The following is a 20,627-nucleotide window of genomic DNA, read 5'->3' on the forward strand; positions in this document are numbered from 1 at the left end:
AATTTTACCTGCAAGCACACTCAACTAATCAAAGCCATCAGCATATTCATATTTATCGAACAATCACCTGTGAGGCACAGCTCTTTTTAAATATGATTCACTGAATCGTTCCAACAACAAAGTGGTAACTTTATTATCCCTGGTTAATAGATCATAAATTGAGGCTCAGAGTGTAAGAATCCTGCCTAAGGTGGCTAATAAGTAACAAGGCCCACCTCAAGCCTGTCTCACTCCAAAGACCTCCTTCTAGCAACCTTGTGATAAGCTCCCTATCTGTATCACTCTAGTTGGAAGTAGGAGGCCTGGGACCTGCAGGCTTCAGAACGTGATTTCACAGATGATATTGCAGGAACCTCAGCCGTAATGTCAGTTACCTGTGGTCAGATACTTAACAGAGAGCTACAGGAGTGGCTGGTTTTCCTTCTACCAGGTGGCTAAGAAGATTGGCATCCATTCTGGGATAAATAGTCTGTTAGGGAGAGTTAGGCTGGGCTCTCAGAGATGTCGGCAAGGGAAAGGTTCACTGCAGAAGTGGAAGAACAGACACAGGAGTCCTGACCACTGCCCGTTGGTTAGGAAAAGATGCAACCCAAGCTTTTGGCGCTGGGGCCAAGACAGATCCCACAGAGACCACAAGGGGTCAGCAGACGCTTGTGTGCTGAGCTAGGATCGCCTCCCGGTAGGCCTGTGCTCGTGTGTTCGGGTCTGAGAGGCAGGCCAAGTCATTTAACTCCTGAGGACTCCAAACACAAACAAGAGGCAGGGACATATCCTGTCCCAGCCCCTTGTTGACTTGAAAAGTGTTACTCTGGGTACATAACATTCAGAGCCTGGCCCAGCTGCTGTCTTTGGAACTCTGCAGGGCTGAGGGAGCAGAGCCAGCACGGGTTTGCACAGGGATCCCTACCTGCCCCAGTAACTTTTCTCCTGGCTTCAGCCCTCCCACCTGCAGGGGTGGGTGCTGGTGGCTGGCCTCTGCACAGCCTTCCAGTTCTCAGGATCCAAGACGTGGCACAGAGCTTTGCACAGTCAATGCTCCCTACGTATCTGCTGAGTGATTGAGAGCAACTCCTGCTCTGAGCAAAGCCAGTAAAACCCAGGCTTATACAAAATATTCATCCGGGGTGAGTTTTGCTACTAATTAATACACCACTTGACAAGATAATTCCTAATGGAATGCCTTTAGCCAGCCCATCTGCTCACTGGGAACATTTCAAATGTTCTTTCATTAAAACACTGTCATCCAAATACATGGTTCAGTTGGGTCTCTCATTTGCTTGAAGTACCCCCCCATCCAAGAGCTTTGTGTGACAGTCTTTCTCAGTTCTCCCTGGCTTACCACCACTCACCTTCCACCTCGTTTAGCATTCATCGAGCCCTTCATATGGACCAGGCACTTCTGTAGCTGGAAATTGCCTGTGAACAAACCTGACTCAAATCCCCTGCCCTCATGGAGCTTACACTGGAGCAGTCCGTAGGGACAAATAATGAATCAGATTTAAAACCCTGGCTGTTGGTGGCTGGTGCCCCCTTTGGGCTTTACGAGAAGAGTACGTTTCACAATTGCCTTGCTCAACCCTTTGGGCACTGTAATTCTACCCACAAGCCTTGAGCGCTCCATGTGTCCTCACCCCCCGCTGCTGCAGTGAGGTTTTATTGGATGTGCGTGGGCCCTGCAATCAGATGTCTCTTGAGTTTGAATCTCAGCTCTGACTCTCAGGGGAAGTCATTTCACCTTCTCACAGCTTCAGCTTCCTTGTTTGAAAGCCAGGAATAATTGTAGTAGCTAGCTCACAGGCTTGTTCTCAGAACTCCATGAGCCAATGTGCATCAGGAATTGGCACGAGGCCTAGCATCTCACGGGGGTAAATGTGAAGTGGGTTGTCAGGACAGTCGTAATTGTTGCTCTGTAGTTGGAGTTGGTGTGTGAACCTGTAGACGTAGCCTGGTGCAGGACCGTGAGCCCCAGAATAAGGACCTCGGCTCTAAGACCCTGGGTAACACACACCCCATCTCTGGGCCTGGGTGGACTTCTCTGTTTCCTCATATTTCAGCTAATCCCTTAGGAGGAGGAAGTTGAACTGAAATACATTCATAGCCTGTTAGGGTCTGCAAGTCAGAGAGAGCCTGTTGGGAACCTGGCCGTGGAGCAATGGTCGCTGGATCCCCAGCCAAGCTTCCCTCGGGTACTTCTAGGAGGATGAGCACACAGTCTCAACCAGGGTGAAAGGGTCATGGGGAAAATTGTTCCTTAGGTTTGTTCAAAGGGCCAACGGGGAGGGTCAGATCCTGTGGAACTAGCTTTTCAGCCTTGGTTCCCACACTTCTTCCCACAAGCCAGGTCTCAGGAATTCTTTTTCTCCAAAGAGGCCCCTCGATTTTTTACCTTTGATCCTACTGTTCACTCTGCTGGAGACAGAGCTCTCCCACATCTCCAGCTGAGGAGATTCAGCTCATACCCTTCGGGGCTTGGCTCCTAGTCCACCTCCCTCGTAGCTTGTCCTGAGGCGAGCTCTTCCTTCCTAAACTGGATCCACTCCATCCCTCTCACACCTGTGTTGTCATCAACCACCAACCTGCGTTCTCTCATTGGAGCAGGAGCTCCTGCCAAGCAGGGGCTGAACAAGGTGGCAAAAGAGAGGCTTACTATCCCTTTCTTTGTGAAATTTGCATCCTGTACCACCAGCCATATTCTCTGGAGCCACTGACTCCCCAGAAAGGTTTTCAGACAAAACTTATGGTTTCTATCACACTAACAACAGGACAAAGCAGAGCTTGCTCACTAACACTCCTCCTGGGGCTGACAGCAGGGAGTGCTGAGTTGGATCCATACCATGTTTTTCACGCTGTTGGGTTTATGCACTTTGGGTAGGGTCTGAAACCCACAGCTCCCACTGCGGCCTATTGTCCTAAAGCCAAGTGCACTCACCAAACCCCTGGCCCCTAAAGGTATGTGTTTGTGATCTCTCCAAGGTATTAGAACACAAGTTCCTTTAAAACATTTAACTAGTTCCATTCTGACTGGTGTGGTTCAGTGGGTTGGGTGTGATCTCGAAAAACCAAAAAGTCGGCAGTTTGATTCTCGTTCAGGGCGCATCCTGGGTTGCAGGCCCATCCCCAGTTCGGGGAGTGCAAGAGGGAACTGATAGATGTTTTTCCCCCTCACTTTTCTCCTCCCTTCCCCTCACTCTAAAAATAAATAAAATCTTTTAAAAATATTTAACTAGTTTCTAAAACTTTTAAATGGTAGTATATGCACTATACACAAAACTGAAATATAAAGGGTATATACCGTATTTTTCAGACTAAGATGCACTCCCCCCAAATTTGGGAGGAAAGGGGGGGGTGCGTCTTATAGTCCGAATGTAGTTTACCTGGCTTGCTGTGTGTTGGGGGAGGGGCAGCGGTGGAGCGGGGTCACAGGAGGCAGGAGCAGGGTCGCCGCTGCATTTTCCTCCCAAACTGGGGGTGGGGGGGCTGCGTCCTACAGTCCAAAAAATATGGGTAATGACAGGAGAAATCCCCTCTTCCACTTCTCTGGGGCCACTGTGTTAACAGTTTCTGTGCATCTTTCAGAAACGTTCTGAGAGCACAGGTCCTTGATGAAATGTATGGTCTTCATAGGTTGCATGTAAAATTTTAAGTGTAAGTGCTGACTGGTATATCCTCTAAGTCTCATAATAATATTAAAGGGGTCCATGACCCCTCACTCATTATGAACCACTGACTTTGAGACTTCCTGCTGGGGATGTTTGACTAGCACCCAGGTGTGCTGCTCATTTTTCTTGAGACCCCACTGAAATAAATGTATAGAGCATTCAAAAAGTCCTCAACAGCAAAGAGAACTACAGTGAAGACTTTACTCCACAAATATTCATTAAGTTCATGCCATATGCCAAGTCTTCTTCTCGGCCCAGATGATAGAGCAGGGAAAGAAACCCAACAGAAATGCCTGCCATCCTGGAGCTTACATTCTCATAGGAGGAGACAGGAATAAACCAAAGAAATCGTTTAGATGGTGACAAATGCTGCGGAGAAAAAGAGAACAGTTAGGAGGACTTGCGAAGGCCAAGTTGGGGTGTTTCCATGTTAAATAAAGACAGATCACTTATGGATGAGCGGTTTCAACAAGCCCTTGGAAGTATGGAAAGAGGATGTGAGCGCCTGATGAATAAAACAGGTGGAAGCAGCAGGCGGGAACACTCTCCCAGCCAACTGAAGAGGAGGTGGGAGCCAGCTGGCTGGAAGGAACCCAGGGAGCCTTTGGGCTCAAAGTCAGCAGATTATGGGAGAGGGTAGGAGGAAGAACAGGGAACTAAAATGGGGGATTTTATTACTAAAACCGGTTAGTGAGTCTTTGGGTGTCTTGTATTGTTATTTGTATGCCCTACCCATATTTTACAATATTCTTTATCTACCCAGTATGTATCAAGTATAGACTCACACACGACCTGGGGCAGGGGAGGAGGGATAATTGCTCCAACCCACTGCCCTACCCTTCTCTACTCTCCAGTTTGCCAAGTACAGGTAACGTGTTTCCCAAGCAGAAAACAGAGTGGCTCTTCTCCAAAGGGATTGAACTAAATACCCGAGGTCAGCTAGGGCTTACAGCCAGGATGTCAGCACCACAGAACTGAACCCTCCTTACTCTGGTAGTTACGACTCTGCCCCACACAGAGCTTAGGGGAGTGTCTGCCCTTCCTGTTTCTAGGATCTTCCAGTCGGTTCAGCTCCTGCCATCACTTCACGTAGGCGTGGTCCGCGCACAGGCCGTCTTGTCTCAAGCAAGATCAGGCATAATCCCTGGGTAGGGGCGAGGGGTATAAAACACGTCGGTTGAACACAGGGGAGCCGCCTGCCCAGAGGTCTACAGCCGCGAGCGCCTGGGCAGAAGCCCAACATCCCACCTTTCTACTTGTATTTCTGATTGTGGTAACCATCGACCTTTCTTTTTAGGATGGATTCTTAATCAGTGACGTTTAACATTTCTAGGATCACAGAGTCCTTTGGGAGTCCCATGAAAACTATGGAACTTCTCCCTAAAAAAATGCACAGACACGTAAAACTCCGCGGACCATTGCGGAGGCATCACAGACCAGCCGCCAAGATTGCCAGGGATGTCCACGAGGTCCAAGTTAAGAATGCGCTTTTAGACACAATTTCTGTATTTGTTTATACGGAGCCTGAACTATGCCGCCGGCTGCGGTGCCCTGGCACGAAGCAGAGGCCAGCTGGCCCAGGAGGTGGAGGCGGCGGTGGCCTGGAGCCACCAAGTCTGGTCGCCGCGGGAAGGATCCACAGCCAGGTAATGGCTGCCGTGGGGGGCGGTGGGCGTCCTCCTCGGCGTTCAGCGTCATCGGGCCGGGCCCCTGTGCTTCGGGCGCATTTATTGGTTTGTGAGCGCGGCACCTGCTCTCCGCCTACCCCTCACCTCCGCTTCCCTGGGTTTCGGGAGCGAACTCGCCCTGGACTGAGCGCCGGCGCAGGGGCCCGCGGGCAGAGGCTGCGCTGGGAGAGGCTGCGCCGGGAGCCGGCGGGCTCCGCATTCATCATTGTTCCCCCGGCGCCTGGCACGGGCTGGAGCTCAGGCTGGGTTGGTGGCCTGAAGCGCGCCGTCGCTTCCCAGCCGCCCGCCCACCACGCGCTGCGCCCCACAGGTGTTGCTCCGAGGGCGCCTCCCGAGTGCCAGACGCCGAGCCGCGCGCCGGCGACGCCGGGGAGGGACCCGGGTGCCCGCCCGCCGAGCGCGAGGAGGAAACAGCCAGCCGACGCAAGCGGCGCCAGGGGCGCGGGGCAGCGGAGGGCCCCGCACGCGCCCACGCCTCGCGCCGCGCGGCCTTGGGGCTCCGGCCCCGCCCGCGGCCCCGCCCCCCGCCGCCCCCTCCCCCCAGCTCGGCCGCGCTCGGGTCCGCCGGCTCTATGGGGAAAGCGGCCGCTCTGTGCCGAGGCGGCGGCTGTGGCGGCCGCTCCCGCGGGCTCTCGTCGCTGTTCACGGTTGTTCCCTGTCTGTCGTGCCACACGGTGGCACCGGCCATGAGCGCCTCCACGCCCGGCTCCGGAGTGGAGCCGAAGCCTCAGCCCCAGCCCCAGCCAGTGGCTGAGCCGGAGCGGGAGTCGGCGTCCGAACAGGTGTCGGAGCCAGTTTCGGAGCTGGTACCAAGATCGCAGTCTGGGTACCAGAAGACGTCTCCAAGGCCAGGGCACAGACAGGAATCGGAACTGCTGCTGGGGCCGGGGCCGGGGTCAGGGCTCCGGGAAGAGTTCGGCTCAAATGTAGGGGCAGCCTACTTCGCCAAGGCCCCATCTGAACAGTCACCGGCTCTGGGGCCAGGAGTGGGGAGCATGTCCTTTACCAGACCCGAGTCAGGGTCGCAGCCCGTGTCAAAGCCCCCACCTCCTCTGCGACCTGGACAGGTGAGGATGCCTTTGGGGGTTCAAGTGTCAGGAACTGGCACTATCTCCACCTTCCCAATGGCCTCGCTCCCTCTGGATAGCTTCAAGGGCTGGCTCCTCAAGTGGACCAACTACCTGAAGGGCTACCAGCGCCGCTGGTTCGTGCTCAGCAACGGGCTGCTGTCTTACTACAGGTAGGAAAGTGCCACCGTGGGGCACCTGAGTCTGGAGGATGGTGATGCCGCAGAGGGCATTTGGGGTCGGAGGACACCACTACTAGCCTAGGGATGTTTGGGAACATGCACTCGAGCAGAATTAATGTCTTCAGCCAACCTCCCAGGGCTGAGAGCACTGACCTCTGGCAGGGGAGTCCCCTGTGGACATGACCTGTGGCAAGCCAAGTGGATTTTGGGTGTGAGCAGGAAAGTGGAGTGTGGGAGTGGTCTGGTGCCTCAGGGCCCCTCTGGTGTTGGTAATGGTGGGACTTGGGCCCCTTGCCAGAGTCAGCCCCACCGAGTCCTTGGTTCAGGAGCTTTCTGGTTCAGGAGCTAAGACAAGGACCTTGTTCAGTCCTTGGGGCCCATTCATGGTTACCTCCTCAGTTGCTCACTCTGTTTCCCACCTTTCCTGATGCCTGCTAGTTGCCAGGCCTTGGGCTGGGCACAGCAGACTCACAGATGTATGAGACACAGCTCCCGCCCTTGGAGAGCCCATCTTGGCATTCTGCGGAGACTCAGGAAGCAGCCCGCTGTGGCCTTCCTTATTCCAGAAGCCACATGAGATTCAAAATTGTTTAGTGGTGGGATATAGCGAACACTGTCTGCTCACTGAAATGGCTGGAAAGAGAAAGATACTGAAGGCTTTCTCTCCTTTTTCTATTGTAGCCTTGGTATATTTCCTGGTGATGGTTAGTTTAAACTTTGAGATCTCAGGTCACTCTACATACCATTGATTCTCAAACCCGAGGGCATCAGATTTCCCTGAAGGGCTTGTTGAAACACCGAGTGCTGCCCCGCCCCTCCTCACACCTGCTGAGTTTCTGATGCAGTGGATCTAGGAGGCACCTGAGCTTGGGTACGTCTATCAAGTTCCCAGGTGATGCTGCTTCCGACCATAGTCTGAGAAGCACTGCTCCGCTGTCACTGCAAACAGGAGGGCCCTGCCCTGCTGTTTGCTCAGGTCACTCGGCCAGGCAGTGTCCCTTCAGGCCACCCACCATAGGACTTAATGTGGTCTTTTCTAGACTTTTTGGAACATAGCTTCTAGAGGATGACTGAGCGCCCCAGAGAATTTGGGAACTCCTCTGAACTTAACCGATGGCTCCCATTCCAAAATGGGGATCACCTGTCTTTAAGTCCGGGCAGAGGAGAAAGCTGACATGTGTTTCTAATATTCCCTTCACGTGCGGTGCATTGAGGCCGCTCAGCCCACTCAGCTGTGCCAATACACATCCCACAGAACATGGCCTTCTTGGAGTTAGGCAGTGGAGCAGAGAGATCCTTTTCCAAGTGTCTTTTTTATCCCATTTATCGTACTGTCAGGTAAGTCAACATTTCACCGACATGCAATGACAGGGATTATCAGTGATTTGGTATAAATATCACTTTGTTTTCTTAAAGGCAAGGGATGTAACATGTAGGGCATGTCGGTTGTGAACCTCATACCCTGTTTCACGTTGTGTTCATTTACGTGTATTTCACTCTCACAGTGACACTGTCCGGTGGCTCCAGGATTGTCCTGTTGTACAAATGAGGGGTTCTGAGGCTTAACAGGGGGATGATAGGTGCTGGAGAGAAATTCTGATCCAGGCCTTTTGCACTCGAAAGTCTGAGCCTGTTCCAGACGCCCACTCATCCTTGAGTTCAGCATTTCTAAGTTGTCTGTATCATACCAGGTGCTGCTAACCTAGAGGAGTCAAGGTCATGCTTATGAGTACAGGGTCCCACAGTGGTAGGAAGTTCTAGTGGAAGGAAAACCTGACCTCTTGCATTTTTGTTTGATTTTAATTAGACAAGCAAAGACGTCCCATCTTCTTTTCTTAAAATAACTTATACAAGCCTACCTTATTTTATTGTGCTTTGCATTGTTGCACTTCACAGATACTGCATTTTCTTATTTTGTTTTTATTTTGAGTGTACATTTATTAAAGCCGGGGACAGTGAAACACGGAAGGGCTTATGGTAGAAGAAGCAACAGGGGAGAGCTGTTTAGGTGGGGGCTGCTTTGGCTCACTGGAAAGAGAAAAGGGGCCTAGGAGACAGGTTCAGGGGGTTAGCCCCGGGGGATGTTGTGTTTTTTAAAAATTGAAGGCAAGACCCTCCATCAGCTGAAAGATGACGACTCACTTTATTGCGATATGCATTTTATTGTGGTGGCGTGGAACCAGACCTGCAATATCTCTGGTTTAGGCTTTATAGACAGTTGGCACTTAAGGCAAAATTTCAAATGTGCGGGTTCTCTGGGTAGCTAAGAAAACTTATTGCTTGTCGATAAGGTTGTGGGGACAAACACTGGTTTGCGGGGAGGAGAGCATGGGAGCGAGGTTCTTGAGTGCTTGCTTGCTTGCTCTGTGGTTTTCGGTTTGGATGTTTGTAGGTTCTAAGGTGGACGGAATTGTTGCTCGACTCCCCTGGGCGGGACGAACGATTCCCAACATTTTACCTCCCCATGCTCTCATTTAGTCCCTTGTGAGGCTGGCTGTGAAGAGGTCCTCATTCCCATTTTATAAGAGGGGAAACGGAGGCTGAATAAATGGACTCTGGTGGCTTACTCAGAGGCACCTAGCTTGCAGGCTGTCCCTGAATGCTGCAGGAGATGAGTAAGTCTCCATGTGCAGAAAAGACACTTTGCAGTGGAGGCAGAATTACCACGTTTTCCCAGGTACTCCAGTTTGCCTTCTGGGAAACGCTGGCCTGCTCCTCCTTGTGTCTCTCAGCACTTTCGATGTTCGACATCACTTTGTGGTTCCTGCTTCTGCTCTGAATCCTGGCTTCCAGACCAGGCAGGGCCATCCCGCCTGCTGGGGTCCAGGACTGAGTGCCCTCCAGGCTGGTCACTCATAACTGACAGCAGAGTAGCAGGGTGGGTTATCCGGGGCCCCGTCTGTGCCCTGCACCAGGCATGTGCGCTGTCTCTTCCCACCCAACCCAGACCTCCAGCTCGTGGTAGCCCTCCAAGTGCATGTGGTTGGAATAGAGGCAAGATTCAGGTACTTGTGAGCTAAAACAGAGGGAAAGAATTTTTATTATCTCTCCTTAGGGGCCAGGCAGAGTCAGGCTTACCTGCTGGGTGACATGGCTGGTCGACAAGAAATCAGAGTCATTTCTCTTACAGGCTTCCCTTCTGGAAAGACCGCTCCATCATTTTTCTTTTTCTTTCTTTTCTTTTCTTTCTTTCTTTCTTTCTTTCTTTCTTTCTTTCTTTCTTTCTTTCTTCCTTCTTCTTTCCTTCCCTTTTCCTTCCTTCCTTCTTCCTTCCTTCCTTCCTTCCTTCCTTCTCCTTCCTTCCTTCCTTCTTCCTCCTTCCTTCCTTCCTTCTTCCTTCCTTCCTTCCCTCCTTTCCTCCCTCCCTCCCTCCGTGAAGCCTGGTGTTTGGAGAAGATGTGGGCACATATTTCTTGTACTCCTTCCCCCATCCCATCCTCCGACTTGCCCCCATCTTCATCTCAAATCCTAGTAACTGGCCTCTTTCTTTCCTTTGTATTTAGGTTTATTTCATCTACATGCAGTTCCAAAAAACTATATTTTTCATTGCAACTATCTTTAACTTCATTAAAAAGGGTGTTTTACAGCATATGATTTTGGGGGACTTATTCTAATTGATTTGTAACAGTTGAGAATGTGAGTGTACCACTTCTTATTTATTCATTTTCCTCTTGGTGGGTGACTACGAAATTTCTTGGACACATGAAGGAATTTCCCTTGGGTGAAATCGCTGGGATGTAGACAATATGCATGTTCGCCTCACCTTTGCCAAACTGTTTTCCAAAATGTTTGTACCAATTTATACTCCCACCTGCAACTAATAAGAGCTTTTGTGGATATATATTCTTTGCAGAACTTGATATTATCAACATTGACTTGAATCAAATGGGTATACTATGGCATCTCACAGTCTTGACCTGCATGTCAGTTCCTATTATTTTTACCTTAATAGAAAAACCACGGGGGGTTTGGATTAGGCTTTCTCCATTAACGGTGGCTTCCTAGGGTACTTCTGCCCTGGATTTTGCTGGGGAAGCTCATTTGTTCACTTAAGCTTATTCTAAGGGAGAAAATACATAATGCTGAACAGCTGGGCTTAGTAACATTTATATTATCAGGAATGAAAAATGCTTTTGGTAAATATCATCACATATAGAAAGAATTTCTGGAAAGTTTGGGTAATTGTTAGCAGGCTTTTCTTTCTTTCCAACCATGTAGTAGGAACATAAATAAATACAGGAGATGAGGTTCTTATCCTATTGTGTGGCATTCTTAATCACACATCTGTTTGGGTCCCAACAAGGAGAATATGGTTTTGTGCTCAGTTTTCTTTTTTTTGGAGAGGGTGGTGGAGGGAGGTGTTAGTTCACATTAAAAAATTCATTCCCCAGTTCTGATCTCACAGGAAACATGAAATTAAAATATTTCATGATATTAAAATAATTAAAATACTTGAAACATGAAATTTCACAATTACATGAAATTAGGGAAAAAGTCATAAATGATGTGGTTCCAAAGGTGTTTGGCATCGGCGAGTCCTTTAGGAGATAGTGTGCCAGGCATTAGCTTTATCTACATTAATGACAAAAGTGACTCGGTTAAGCAAAATTCTATTTTGCTGTATGCCAGTTGCCTGTTTGGTGACATTCTAAATGACGTTTGTTCACCAGGAAAATATTTCAAACAGAAACATTTGTTTTTAATTAATTTGTTGTTCAGATTGATCTGTGGGTGGGAATGGCTAAGCCAGTTAGCAAGGAAGGCCTCGGAGAAACTAGTCTGGGTCTCGAAGAAAGAAGGCTTCAGCCAAGTGAAAGTACATTTGGACAGTCTTCTGGGTAAGGAAGGCCACTGAACATTTGGTGACCTGGACCCTTTCTGGGGTGTTGGCTAGGTAACAGAAGATGTCACACCAAGACATCTTCGCCTCTAGGACGGGTCATGCACTCATTGCTCCGGGGAGGCTGGCTCTCAAAGGCAGCCCCTCATGGGGACTGGGCCCCGGGGAATGGGGTTTTCAGCATCACTGCAGGTAATCCTTGAAGGGCGGAGATGGGGAAAGACTATCCAGGTGCAACGTGTCCCTGAAAACGTGACGTTGGGGGTGCATGTCTGCAGGTTAAGCTGTTGGGGTCTCCCCGCTAGAAGGGGCTTATTATATTGGATTCAGCTTTAATTTGGAATCTCATTCAGTCTTTTATACCGTGAAACCATTAGGAGGCTGAAAAAGAGCTCACAGGTTGATAACATATAAACATTTGTTTGAAGTGTATTAGCATATAGCACAAGAGGTCTTGAGTGGACTAGCAGCATGTTTTGGAGGAGCACAATGGAAAACAATGTTCTTAGCAAGGTCTAGTGACACAAATTGTAACTTCCCCCACAAAACCTGCTCTTCCTCCTAACTTTTCTTTCTATGAATAGCTGAAAACCTCTGAGTCATTCCTGCTGCCTCCTCCCTTCCTCATCCCACATCAGATGGAATCGACACACCCTGCTTTGTCTCTCTCCTTTGGTCCCTCCTCTCCGTTCCCAGTGCCACATCATGGTTCAGGTCCTCCTTCTGCTAAACTGGCGTCCCAGCTTCTGCCCTGGACAGGACAACCCCCCATGGTGCCTGCTCCCTACCGATGGCCCTGGAGTTGCTTCGTCTCTTCCAGGATTCTCTTTCAATAGTTCCATGCCCTGGGTTAGCAGTTCCTTGGTTTGGATTTCTCCCACTTGAAATACCCGCATTGGCCCCTGACTGATCCAGGGACTACCGGGAGTTGACAGAGAGTGGATGTGGGCATCTCTGCAGACAGCTCTGTGTCAAAGGGACACCATGGCCCAGTCTGTGGCATCTTAGTATTCAGCATAGAGCCTGGCGTGGTGCTTTACTGCTGATAAGCCCTCAGTAGCTTGGCCAGTCTGAATGGTTGAGTGAGTGAACGAGAGTTGCCTGTGATTCCGGGGGATTTCAGAAAGCCGAGGATATTAGTGCAAGTTTGCATTTTTTGAATGTTTTCAATTTCCAAAACTCGTTTGCTGAAATAAGATGGGGGAAGATTAATTGGAGATTGCTGGCTTAAGCCAGGAGGGCTGAAAAGTGACAGTTATAAAAATGCAGATTATCTGGGTATTTTATGTTGACAGAGTCTGAATGTGTTGGAATAGCCTCCTCCGTGAAACAATACCCCATGTCTGTGGTCCTCATTTGTGTTTACGTGGAGTTGCACGAGTTGTCTGTATATACCTGGAATGATGTCCCGTTGAAAGTGTGGCAGTGGCTGGAGGAATGGGGAGCAAAGGTAAAGCTTTTAAAAGGGCTTTTAAAATCACAATCACATAACTCTTTAACTGGTTTCACGTGCTCTTGATGGTGTGCCTTGCACACGTGAAGTATTCAAGACCCTGTGGGAAGCAGGCCACGGATCAGATGTGAGGCCTCCACTCTGTTAGATCCAACTGACTAATAGGCCCTCACATCACTGGGATTCTCTGCAGGTGTCAAAGTGATTTTTTTAGTTTGCAGCTTTGGTGAGGAGTGCAGGCTCTTCCTTATTTTTCTGTCAAATGGAGGAAGAAGTGGGAGCTCATGAGCAGCATCAGGACTCAAAAAGCCTCCAGACTTAGCCTGTGCCGAGGTGACTACCCACCACACATTGTGGAGACTCCTCGCTGGGGTCCTGTGTCAAGGTCTCTGAGACTACAGGTTGGATGGCCCCTAGGACTCCAGGACTCACTCATTAAGTTGTGCTCACAGCTGTGCTTTATGGCAGCAAAGCACAATTAGCAAAGGGAAGGTGTTGGCTTCCAGGGGTCCTTGGCCATTATAGTCACCCAGGAGACACTAATTCCTCCAGCAACAACACAAGTTGTGACAACACATGTGAAATGTTGCCCACCAGGGATGATTGTTAGACATTCAGTGCCCAGGCTTTTCCCTGGGGGCTGGTCACATGGGCACCCTCAGGCACGTTGCCAAAGTTCAGACTCCCAGAAGGAAAGCAGGTGTTCAGCACAGACGGCATTGTACAAGCAGTTAGGTGCAGTCAGCCACCCTTACCAGTTAGGGAAGGGGAGTACTCTCCAAATCCAGACTCCCGGACTCCAGCCAAGGGTCAGCCTTGGACACAGGCCTTTCAAAGGATGAGCAGTGTGAGGCCTACTGTATTAATTCTTTCCTGCCCAGGCCTGATCTTCCTGTTTGCAGATTTCAGTGATAGCAGTCAGGGCCAGTCCTCACCGTGGTTCAAGTGTAAGAGATGAGCGCTTACACGTGGCTTTAGGTGGCAGAGTGGCTTCTAGTTTCTTATCGGATGAAGCACATACCAGCTTTGCAGAACATCTAAGCCACCGCAGGGTCTGCTGCTCTGTGTGCCAAGGGCCTTCTCTGCGGAGCCTCTGACCATGTGGTTGGTTTATTGCTTCAGAGATGCTTTTCTGATATATACCTTCCCCAAGGCTTTTTTTTAATTTACTTTTGAGGGGGGGCATTGATTCATTCTTCTATCTAATTATGCATTCATTGGTTGATTCTTGTATGTGCATTGACCAGGGATTAAATCTGTAACCTTCACTTACCCAGGTGATGCTCTAACCAGCTGAGCTAAGGCCAAGTTGGGGCCCGGCCATGGCCCCAAGGCTTTTGGTGGCTTTGTTTTTGCATGTGACTGGGGTATACTTGCCACATGGACCTCCTTCATCTGCAGGTACTCTTGTCACTTTGGTAGGATGTCTGGTGTGAGTTCTCTGGCTGCTACTGACCCTGGCCCCTTCTTTAGGGAGAATCCATTACTCCAAGCTTGGGGCCTGCTGAGCAGTCTGGAACATTGTGACAGTGAGAATATACCAGCCTTGGTTGAATCATTTATTGAGGACCAACAGTGTACAAGGCAGTGTGGGAGATAGACCTGCGTACCATCATCAGACCACACCATGGAGGAGGAAGAAGCGGAGAGGGGTGGGGGGAAGAACAGGAGGAAGGAAGTCTACATTCATCCTGGCCATGCAGTAAAAGGCCAGCAGGTCCAGGCCACGTGCTGTGGGGGAGCCCCCAGGGAGGTGGGTATTCAAGTATGTGGCTTTCATACCTCGAGTAGTCTTCTAGGATGTAGTTGGCAAACTGTGTCAATAAAGAAAGCCAGGTCTGCAAAAAGGGTGTGAGGTTCCTTAATCTACTTACGTCATGCAGAAATTGAGGAGATTGGGCCTGTTTCCTGGACAACTACTCGATACTGACATGTGGGGAGGAAGAGATGGTAAGAAACACTCTGGACAAAATTGAAATTGGCAGCTTGATGTGTGGCGAATCACATAGCAGGTGTCACTACGCAGAGATGTGGCTTTAATCACATACATGAAGCAAACTGTCAGTGAGTTCTGGGGTCATGCTGGGTGCTGCATGCTTTTTTCTTTGAAGTGTGACTCTTCCCCGCGTCTGTTTCCATTTTTAAGAGTTCTCAGGGTTCTGATCACTTAGCTTCACTCCTTGACACCTCATCACATGCTCAGCCATAGCCCTGTGCATTTAATACCGATTTAACAGTCTTGACTCACCATTTGATCTGCATCGCTGGGCCACTGCCTAAACCAAGAAGAGGGCAGATGGCATTGCTGAGCTTGCATAGGGAGCTGCCAGATAGTGTTGTCCTTTGGAGCAGCAGAAGGTGCTGTCTTCCTAAAATATGGTGTGTGGCTTCCCTGGGCTCACCACTCTCTGCCCTTCTTGGTCAGGCCTCTCTCTCATTTCTCCTCCTCACCCCTCTTCCCTGGGCCTTGTCCTTCTTCTGCCCAACTCATCTTATTGCCCCTCGGCAAACCACGTGCCTTTCACTCTCCCCTCCAGATTCTGCACCTGCCATCCCCTCACCCAGGAGAACCCCTTCTCATCGCTGCAGGCATCCTAGCAGGGCAGTCTTATTTCCAGGTCACCTCGGCATGGACCTACCTAGACTCCCCTGCAATGAGCTGGGCTGGTGGAACCATCCTTCCTCTGACACTGTTGTGTATTATGATCTGGGTGTGCACCCCTGTTGGCTGGGGTGTTGGGGGAGCCTTTCCTCATTCTTGGTTCCCCACCTGTTACCTTTCTTCAGGAGATCCCCTGCCCGGCTTACCTTTCTTCAGGACTGGCTCTGCATGTGACCATGCAGCAAGAGTATTGGTTCGGGAGGCTTCACGAGAAGCTCGTTTTGTCCCTTTATGATCAGATGCTTGCCAAACGCTCCAACAGTTGGCAAGATCAGCTGCCCATGTGCACTAGGTTGGTCAGTTATCTACTGTTGTATAACTTCGAGGCTTAAAACAACAAAGATTTTATAATTGCTTGCAGTTTCTGTTGGTTGGGAATTCAGAAGGGGGTTGGCTGGACAGTTCTGGGTCAGGTCCTCCCATGGCGCTGCAGTCAGATAGATGGTGGGAGTGGAGTTGGCGGGAGCCGGCCCATCTGGAGGCCGGCCGAGCAGCTCTCTTTCCCCACAGAGCCTCAGGGCTTCTCCGTGAGCTCTGTCCACGTGAGCTCCTGGTGGCTGGCTGACTTCAGAGTGAGCATCTCAGAAGAATAAGGTGGACGTGCGTGGGCCAGAACTGAACCAGAGACCTCATTTTCAGCAGTACAGTACTGTCTTAACCGCTGGACCAAGAATTGAACTGAAAATGTTTCCTAGTAATTTTTACTCTCTGAATCAACAACATGGGCCATATTGAACACAGAAATTAGGTCGACAGTTGTCTTGATTTTTTTTAGGCTTTTTTGGTTGCAAGTGGCAAAAACCTTCCTGAGCAACTGGGGCAGGAAGGGTGAAAGATTCTCTTGTGAGACCAGAGAAGAGTTTTACAAAGCTTGCCCAGCTGTTTGCACTGTTGTTGTGTTTTTGTTTTTGTTTTACTTCTCATGTCTGCATCTCTTCTTGTTCTCCTCTCTGTAGTCCAGTCTTGTTTCTGTTTCTCTCCTTGGGCCATGTGGCAGGAGGTGGCTGCTGCCCACAGCACCCTGCCTCGAGCCTGCACACCCTCACTCCGGGCCACATTCCACTGGCTGTTTCAAGGCACATGGCTCTGTCCGGTGTATCAGTGGGGTGGAAATATACTCACACCCCATTCTAGCGGGCGATTCTGCAAAGTTCCATGGCAGAGGGTATGGACAGACATAGGATTTTAATTCAGGGAGGGTGTTAAGAATTGGGCAAAATGCGTCAGTCTGTTCCAGGCTCTGACCTTCCTTCCAGTGATCTCATCCTCATCTGTGAGGTAGCATGGCTGGATCAGGTGATCTTGGGTTCCTTCTAGCCCCAGCTTCATGAGAACATGATGGGGTACCAAGTGGAAGAAGTGGGGGGAGAGATTAGATGTCATAGACCAGCGGTCCTCAACCGTTTTGGCACAAGGGACTGCTTTTGAGAAAGACAGTTTTTCCATGGACTGGGGGCAGGGGGATGGTGTTGGGATGATTCAAGCACAATACATTCAAGCTCACCTCCTTCTCTGTGGCCCAGTGCGGGGGCAGGGATGTTGCGGGACCCCTGTCATAGATGACCTATCCCTGGCATGGGCTTGGCACGTTAAAATGCTCAGGAAATGTCTATTGACTTAATGGCTTGGAGCTAAGAGCCCAGACGTCTGGGAAGCTGGTGGCTGACCTGGCAGAGAAAGAGTTGGGGATGCTTTTGCAGGCCCAGATGTTCACTGGCCATCTTGTCCCTGGGGCCATAGGCTTTTGGAAGCAGTTAGGAGTTGCTGTTGCAGCATCCAGGTGCTTCTGTCCCTTTTTTTCCTACTGTCACTAATGGATTTGGTCCAGGCCTCTTGCACCTGAGCCCCGGGGGAGCATGGGAACAGAGCTACATGATGTATTCCAGTTTCTGGTCTCGGGAGACTCGCAAGCAGACTGAGTGGGGGCACCACCTTTTGCTGAGTTGTTCACATGTTATGCCAAGAAAGGTGCCTGCCTAGAATCCTCCAGTTTTGGAAAATGAAATTATTTTGCTAGATGCAGGCACAGAAGTGATTTTCTTCTTCTGGGGCTTGCAGTTCTAAGTTGGAATGTATTTTGCCCATCAGCTTGAGTCTTCGCCTTCTGGAGACGGTGTAAGGCATTCTTAACCTCTGAGAAGATTCCTGTAGTGCCTTGTCTCTCACCTGAGTGCCTCGTGACCCGCCTTGCAGACTTGCAGACATTATCTCTGCCTTCGGGCTGCAGCCTCCAGCTTCCCTTCCCCTTGCTGCCCTAGGTTGTACTTGGTGGCACTGTGTCATTTATGTGCATGTAAAGCAGCTTCAGGGCAGGACAAGTCACTCACGTTTCATCTGTTTCCTCCCAGGAGGCCCAGCACATGTGAAAATCAGTGCTCAGTAACTGTTAGCTGCCCACACATGGCACAGATGTGTCTTCAGTGCCTGGGGGGCTGACGGGCCAGGTTCTCCGGGCCCTGCTTAAGTTGCACGGTGTGGTGGTGGGAGACTCTCTAGGTAGGAAACGAACCTCAAGGTCATCTAGTCCAACCATCTCTCTGGTCATTGACTTCTTCCTATAGCATCTCTGCCCCATTAGCACCAGCCCCTGAGCAAATCTTTATCTGCCATGACAAGCTGGTGTGCCCTAGACAACTCGGAATGTTAGCAAATTCTTCCTTTGTTGAGCTGAGATGGGTTTCCAGGCAACAGCTGTCCTTACTGGGATGTTTCCCTGTCCCACACAGCTGGACTTACCCCTTCCACATGGCTACACCCTTCCTCTTTGGAGAGACTGGTTCAGTGTCCCTGTGTGTCATCTATTGCTACCTAACAAATCATCTCAAAATTTAGTGGCTTAAAACAGTAATAAACATCCCAGAGTTTCCATGGGTCAGGGATGCACGAGTGGGTAGCTAGTTGGGGTGACTCTGGCTCAGGATGTTTCACGATGGCTGTGCTCATTTGGAGGCTTGACTGGGGCTGGAGGCTCCACTCCAAGGTGGCTCCCTCACCTGCCTCACAAAGTGATCTGGTTGTTGGCAGGAGGCCTGGCCCCTCACTTTGTGGACCTCTCCAGAGGGCTGCTGGAGTGTCCTCCCAACATGGCAGCGGGCTTTTCCCAGGGGGAGCGATGCAAGAGAGGGCAAGCAAGAACCACAGGGTCTATTCTGACCTACCCTTAAAGTCACACTCTTATTTTCATAGTATCCTGTTGGTTACACTGGTCGGCCCTGCCCAATGTGGGAGGAAGGCTCCGAACCTCTGTGACCCCCACTTTCCTTATCTGTAAATAGCCCTGCTTTGTTGTTTGAAACAAACCGTGAAGAAGTTCTTGGCAAACTGTTTCATAAGTGAAAGGGATGTTTTGAATGTAAGGGTTTTGCTAGTAGTGGTTGATTGCCCAACTAGTGAAAACCTCCTGTTTAACCGCAGGAAGTAAGGCTGGATTTGCCAGAGGATGAGGAAGGCGTATCTGAGGCCTCTGTTGGGGGGTAGCCAGGCTGTGGGCTATCCTCCTGGAGTTCGGGAACCTTGTTGTGGGGAGACCCCCCTCTGCTGCCAGGGCCCTACCCTCATTCAGTCCAAATGGCAGAGGGGACACAGAAGGTCACACACTCTTGTTGGTGCTATGGAGGCCCAAGAGAGTTCCTACCCCATGGACGCCCAGAGCTTGTCTGTCTTGCTCACTGACCTGAACCCAGTGCCTGCCCCAAGCAGCGATGATGGTTCTTTTAAATGCAGGCTCTGTTCTGGGAGCTAGGCACTCCCCGTGACGTGAGACTTTTGGGTTTGCAGGCTGCTGTCACATTTTGACAGGAGTTGAGCTGTCATTTCTGCTTCAGTTGCAGTGTGGTGGGAGTCACTTTTATGTAAGATTATTTCATCTAGTATGAATATCAGTGCCTATAATACTGACGGCCATGAAGAGAAAAAGTAGAATTCCTGAATGAATTCTATGTCTTGCTGTCAGATCTGTAAACTTGCAATCTGTGCATTTAGAAACTGGCCTCGGTGTGTTAGTTAAATTTTGACTCAGATGTTTCCTTAATGAACCTCTAATTCATAGCATTTCAGTCTTTTGCTTGGCTTGGTAACTGGGTTTCTTTTTTAGAACCTCCTTGGCTTAGTGTAGTATTCTTTAGGGGTATATTTTTGTGCTGCTGGATTTTTAACAGCTCACTTGTAAAAGGGAGAATCTAGGTTGCCGGAACATCCTGTGGATTGTGGCTGCAGCTATAGAGGTTGTGTGATGATAAAAAAAAAAAAAAAACCTGTTCAAGAATCCTGAATTGTTCTGTGCAGGAGACTTTGGATTTGCAGGCCTACAGCCCCATTGGAAATAGATCCGGCCGTGTGCCTAGGACCCTGGCATCCTTCCTCTTTTTCCCAGGGTGCTCGGCCTGGTCCCTGCGCCAGCCCGCTGGGACTGGAGAAGCCCCCTTCATCACCAGAGCCATTCAGCACTGCTCTTGGCCCTTGCTCTGCACGGGGAAGAATTTACAATACCTTGGGTCTTAAATAGATTTTGGGGTTTTTTTCTTATGGAAATTTTCAAAGACGTGAAAGTGGGGATGTTGGTGTAATGACCCCCGTGTCCCCGTCACCCAGTGTCAGCAAGTTTCACCTTAGGGTCAGTGTGTGGCCTCCCCACCTCGCTTAATTTGAAGCAAATCTCAGACGGCTTTAATTTTAATAACTGAATTTTTAAAGAAACAATTTTAGGCCCTTGCTGAGTAGCTCAGCTGGTTAGAGAGCATCATCCTGATACACCAAGGTTGCAGGTGTGAATCCCACTCAGGGCACATACAAGAATCAATCAATGAACTCGTAAGTAAGCGAAACAACAAATCTGTTTCTTTCTCCCTTTTCCTCCCTCCATCCCTTCCTCTTTCCCTCTCTAAAACCAATTAGAAGTCATTTTAACAATAATATTTATATTTTAGTATGTATCTCTTTACATATGAAGGCTTTTAAAAAACAGCATTACTGTCCCTGAAATTTTACCAATTCCTTAACATTATCAAACATGCAGTCAGTCGATATTAAAATTTTCCCATCAATTTAAATTTTGTTTTTTACAGTTTCTAGAAATCA

At 49.7% G+C, this 20,627-nt stretch overlaps 1 protein-coding gene across 2 annotated transcripts in view; it reads left to right on the plus strand.

Annotated features, from left to right (window-relative positions):
- Nucleotides 1-5,878: 5,878 nt before the first annotated feature.
- The window catches only part of OSBP2 (oxysterol binding protein 2), a 130,599-nt gene continuing 115,850 nt past the window's right edge, over nt 5,879-20,627 (plus strand). Inside the window, exon 1 of one of the 2 annotated variants that reach the window (XM_028528439.2) lies at nt 5,879-6,587. In XM_028528439.2, coding sequence (XP_028384240.1) covers nt 5,920-6,587 — 668 coding nt within the window. In that variant the 5' untranslated portion in view covers nt 5,879-5,919. The remainder of the gene's footprint in view (nt 6,588-20,627) is intronic. The other variant, XM_028528438.2, reaches the window with a different exon arrangement.

Source organism: Phyllostomus discolor, chromosome 13, assembly GCF_004126475.2.
Source record: "Phyllostomus discolor isolate MPI-MPIP mPhyDis1 chromosome 13, mPhyDis1.pri.v3, whole genome shotgun sequence".
NCBI lineage: Eukaryota > Metazoa > Chordata > Mammalia > Chiroptera > Phyllostomidae > Phyllostomus > Phyllostomus discolor.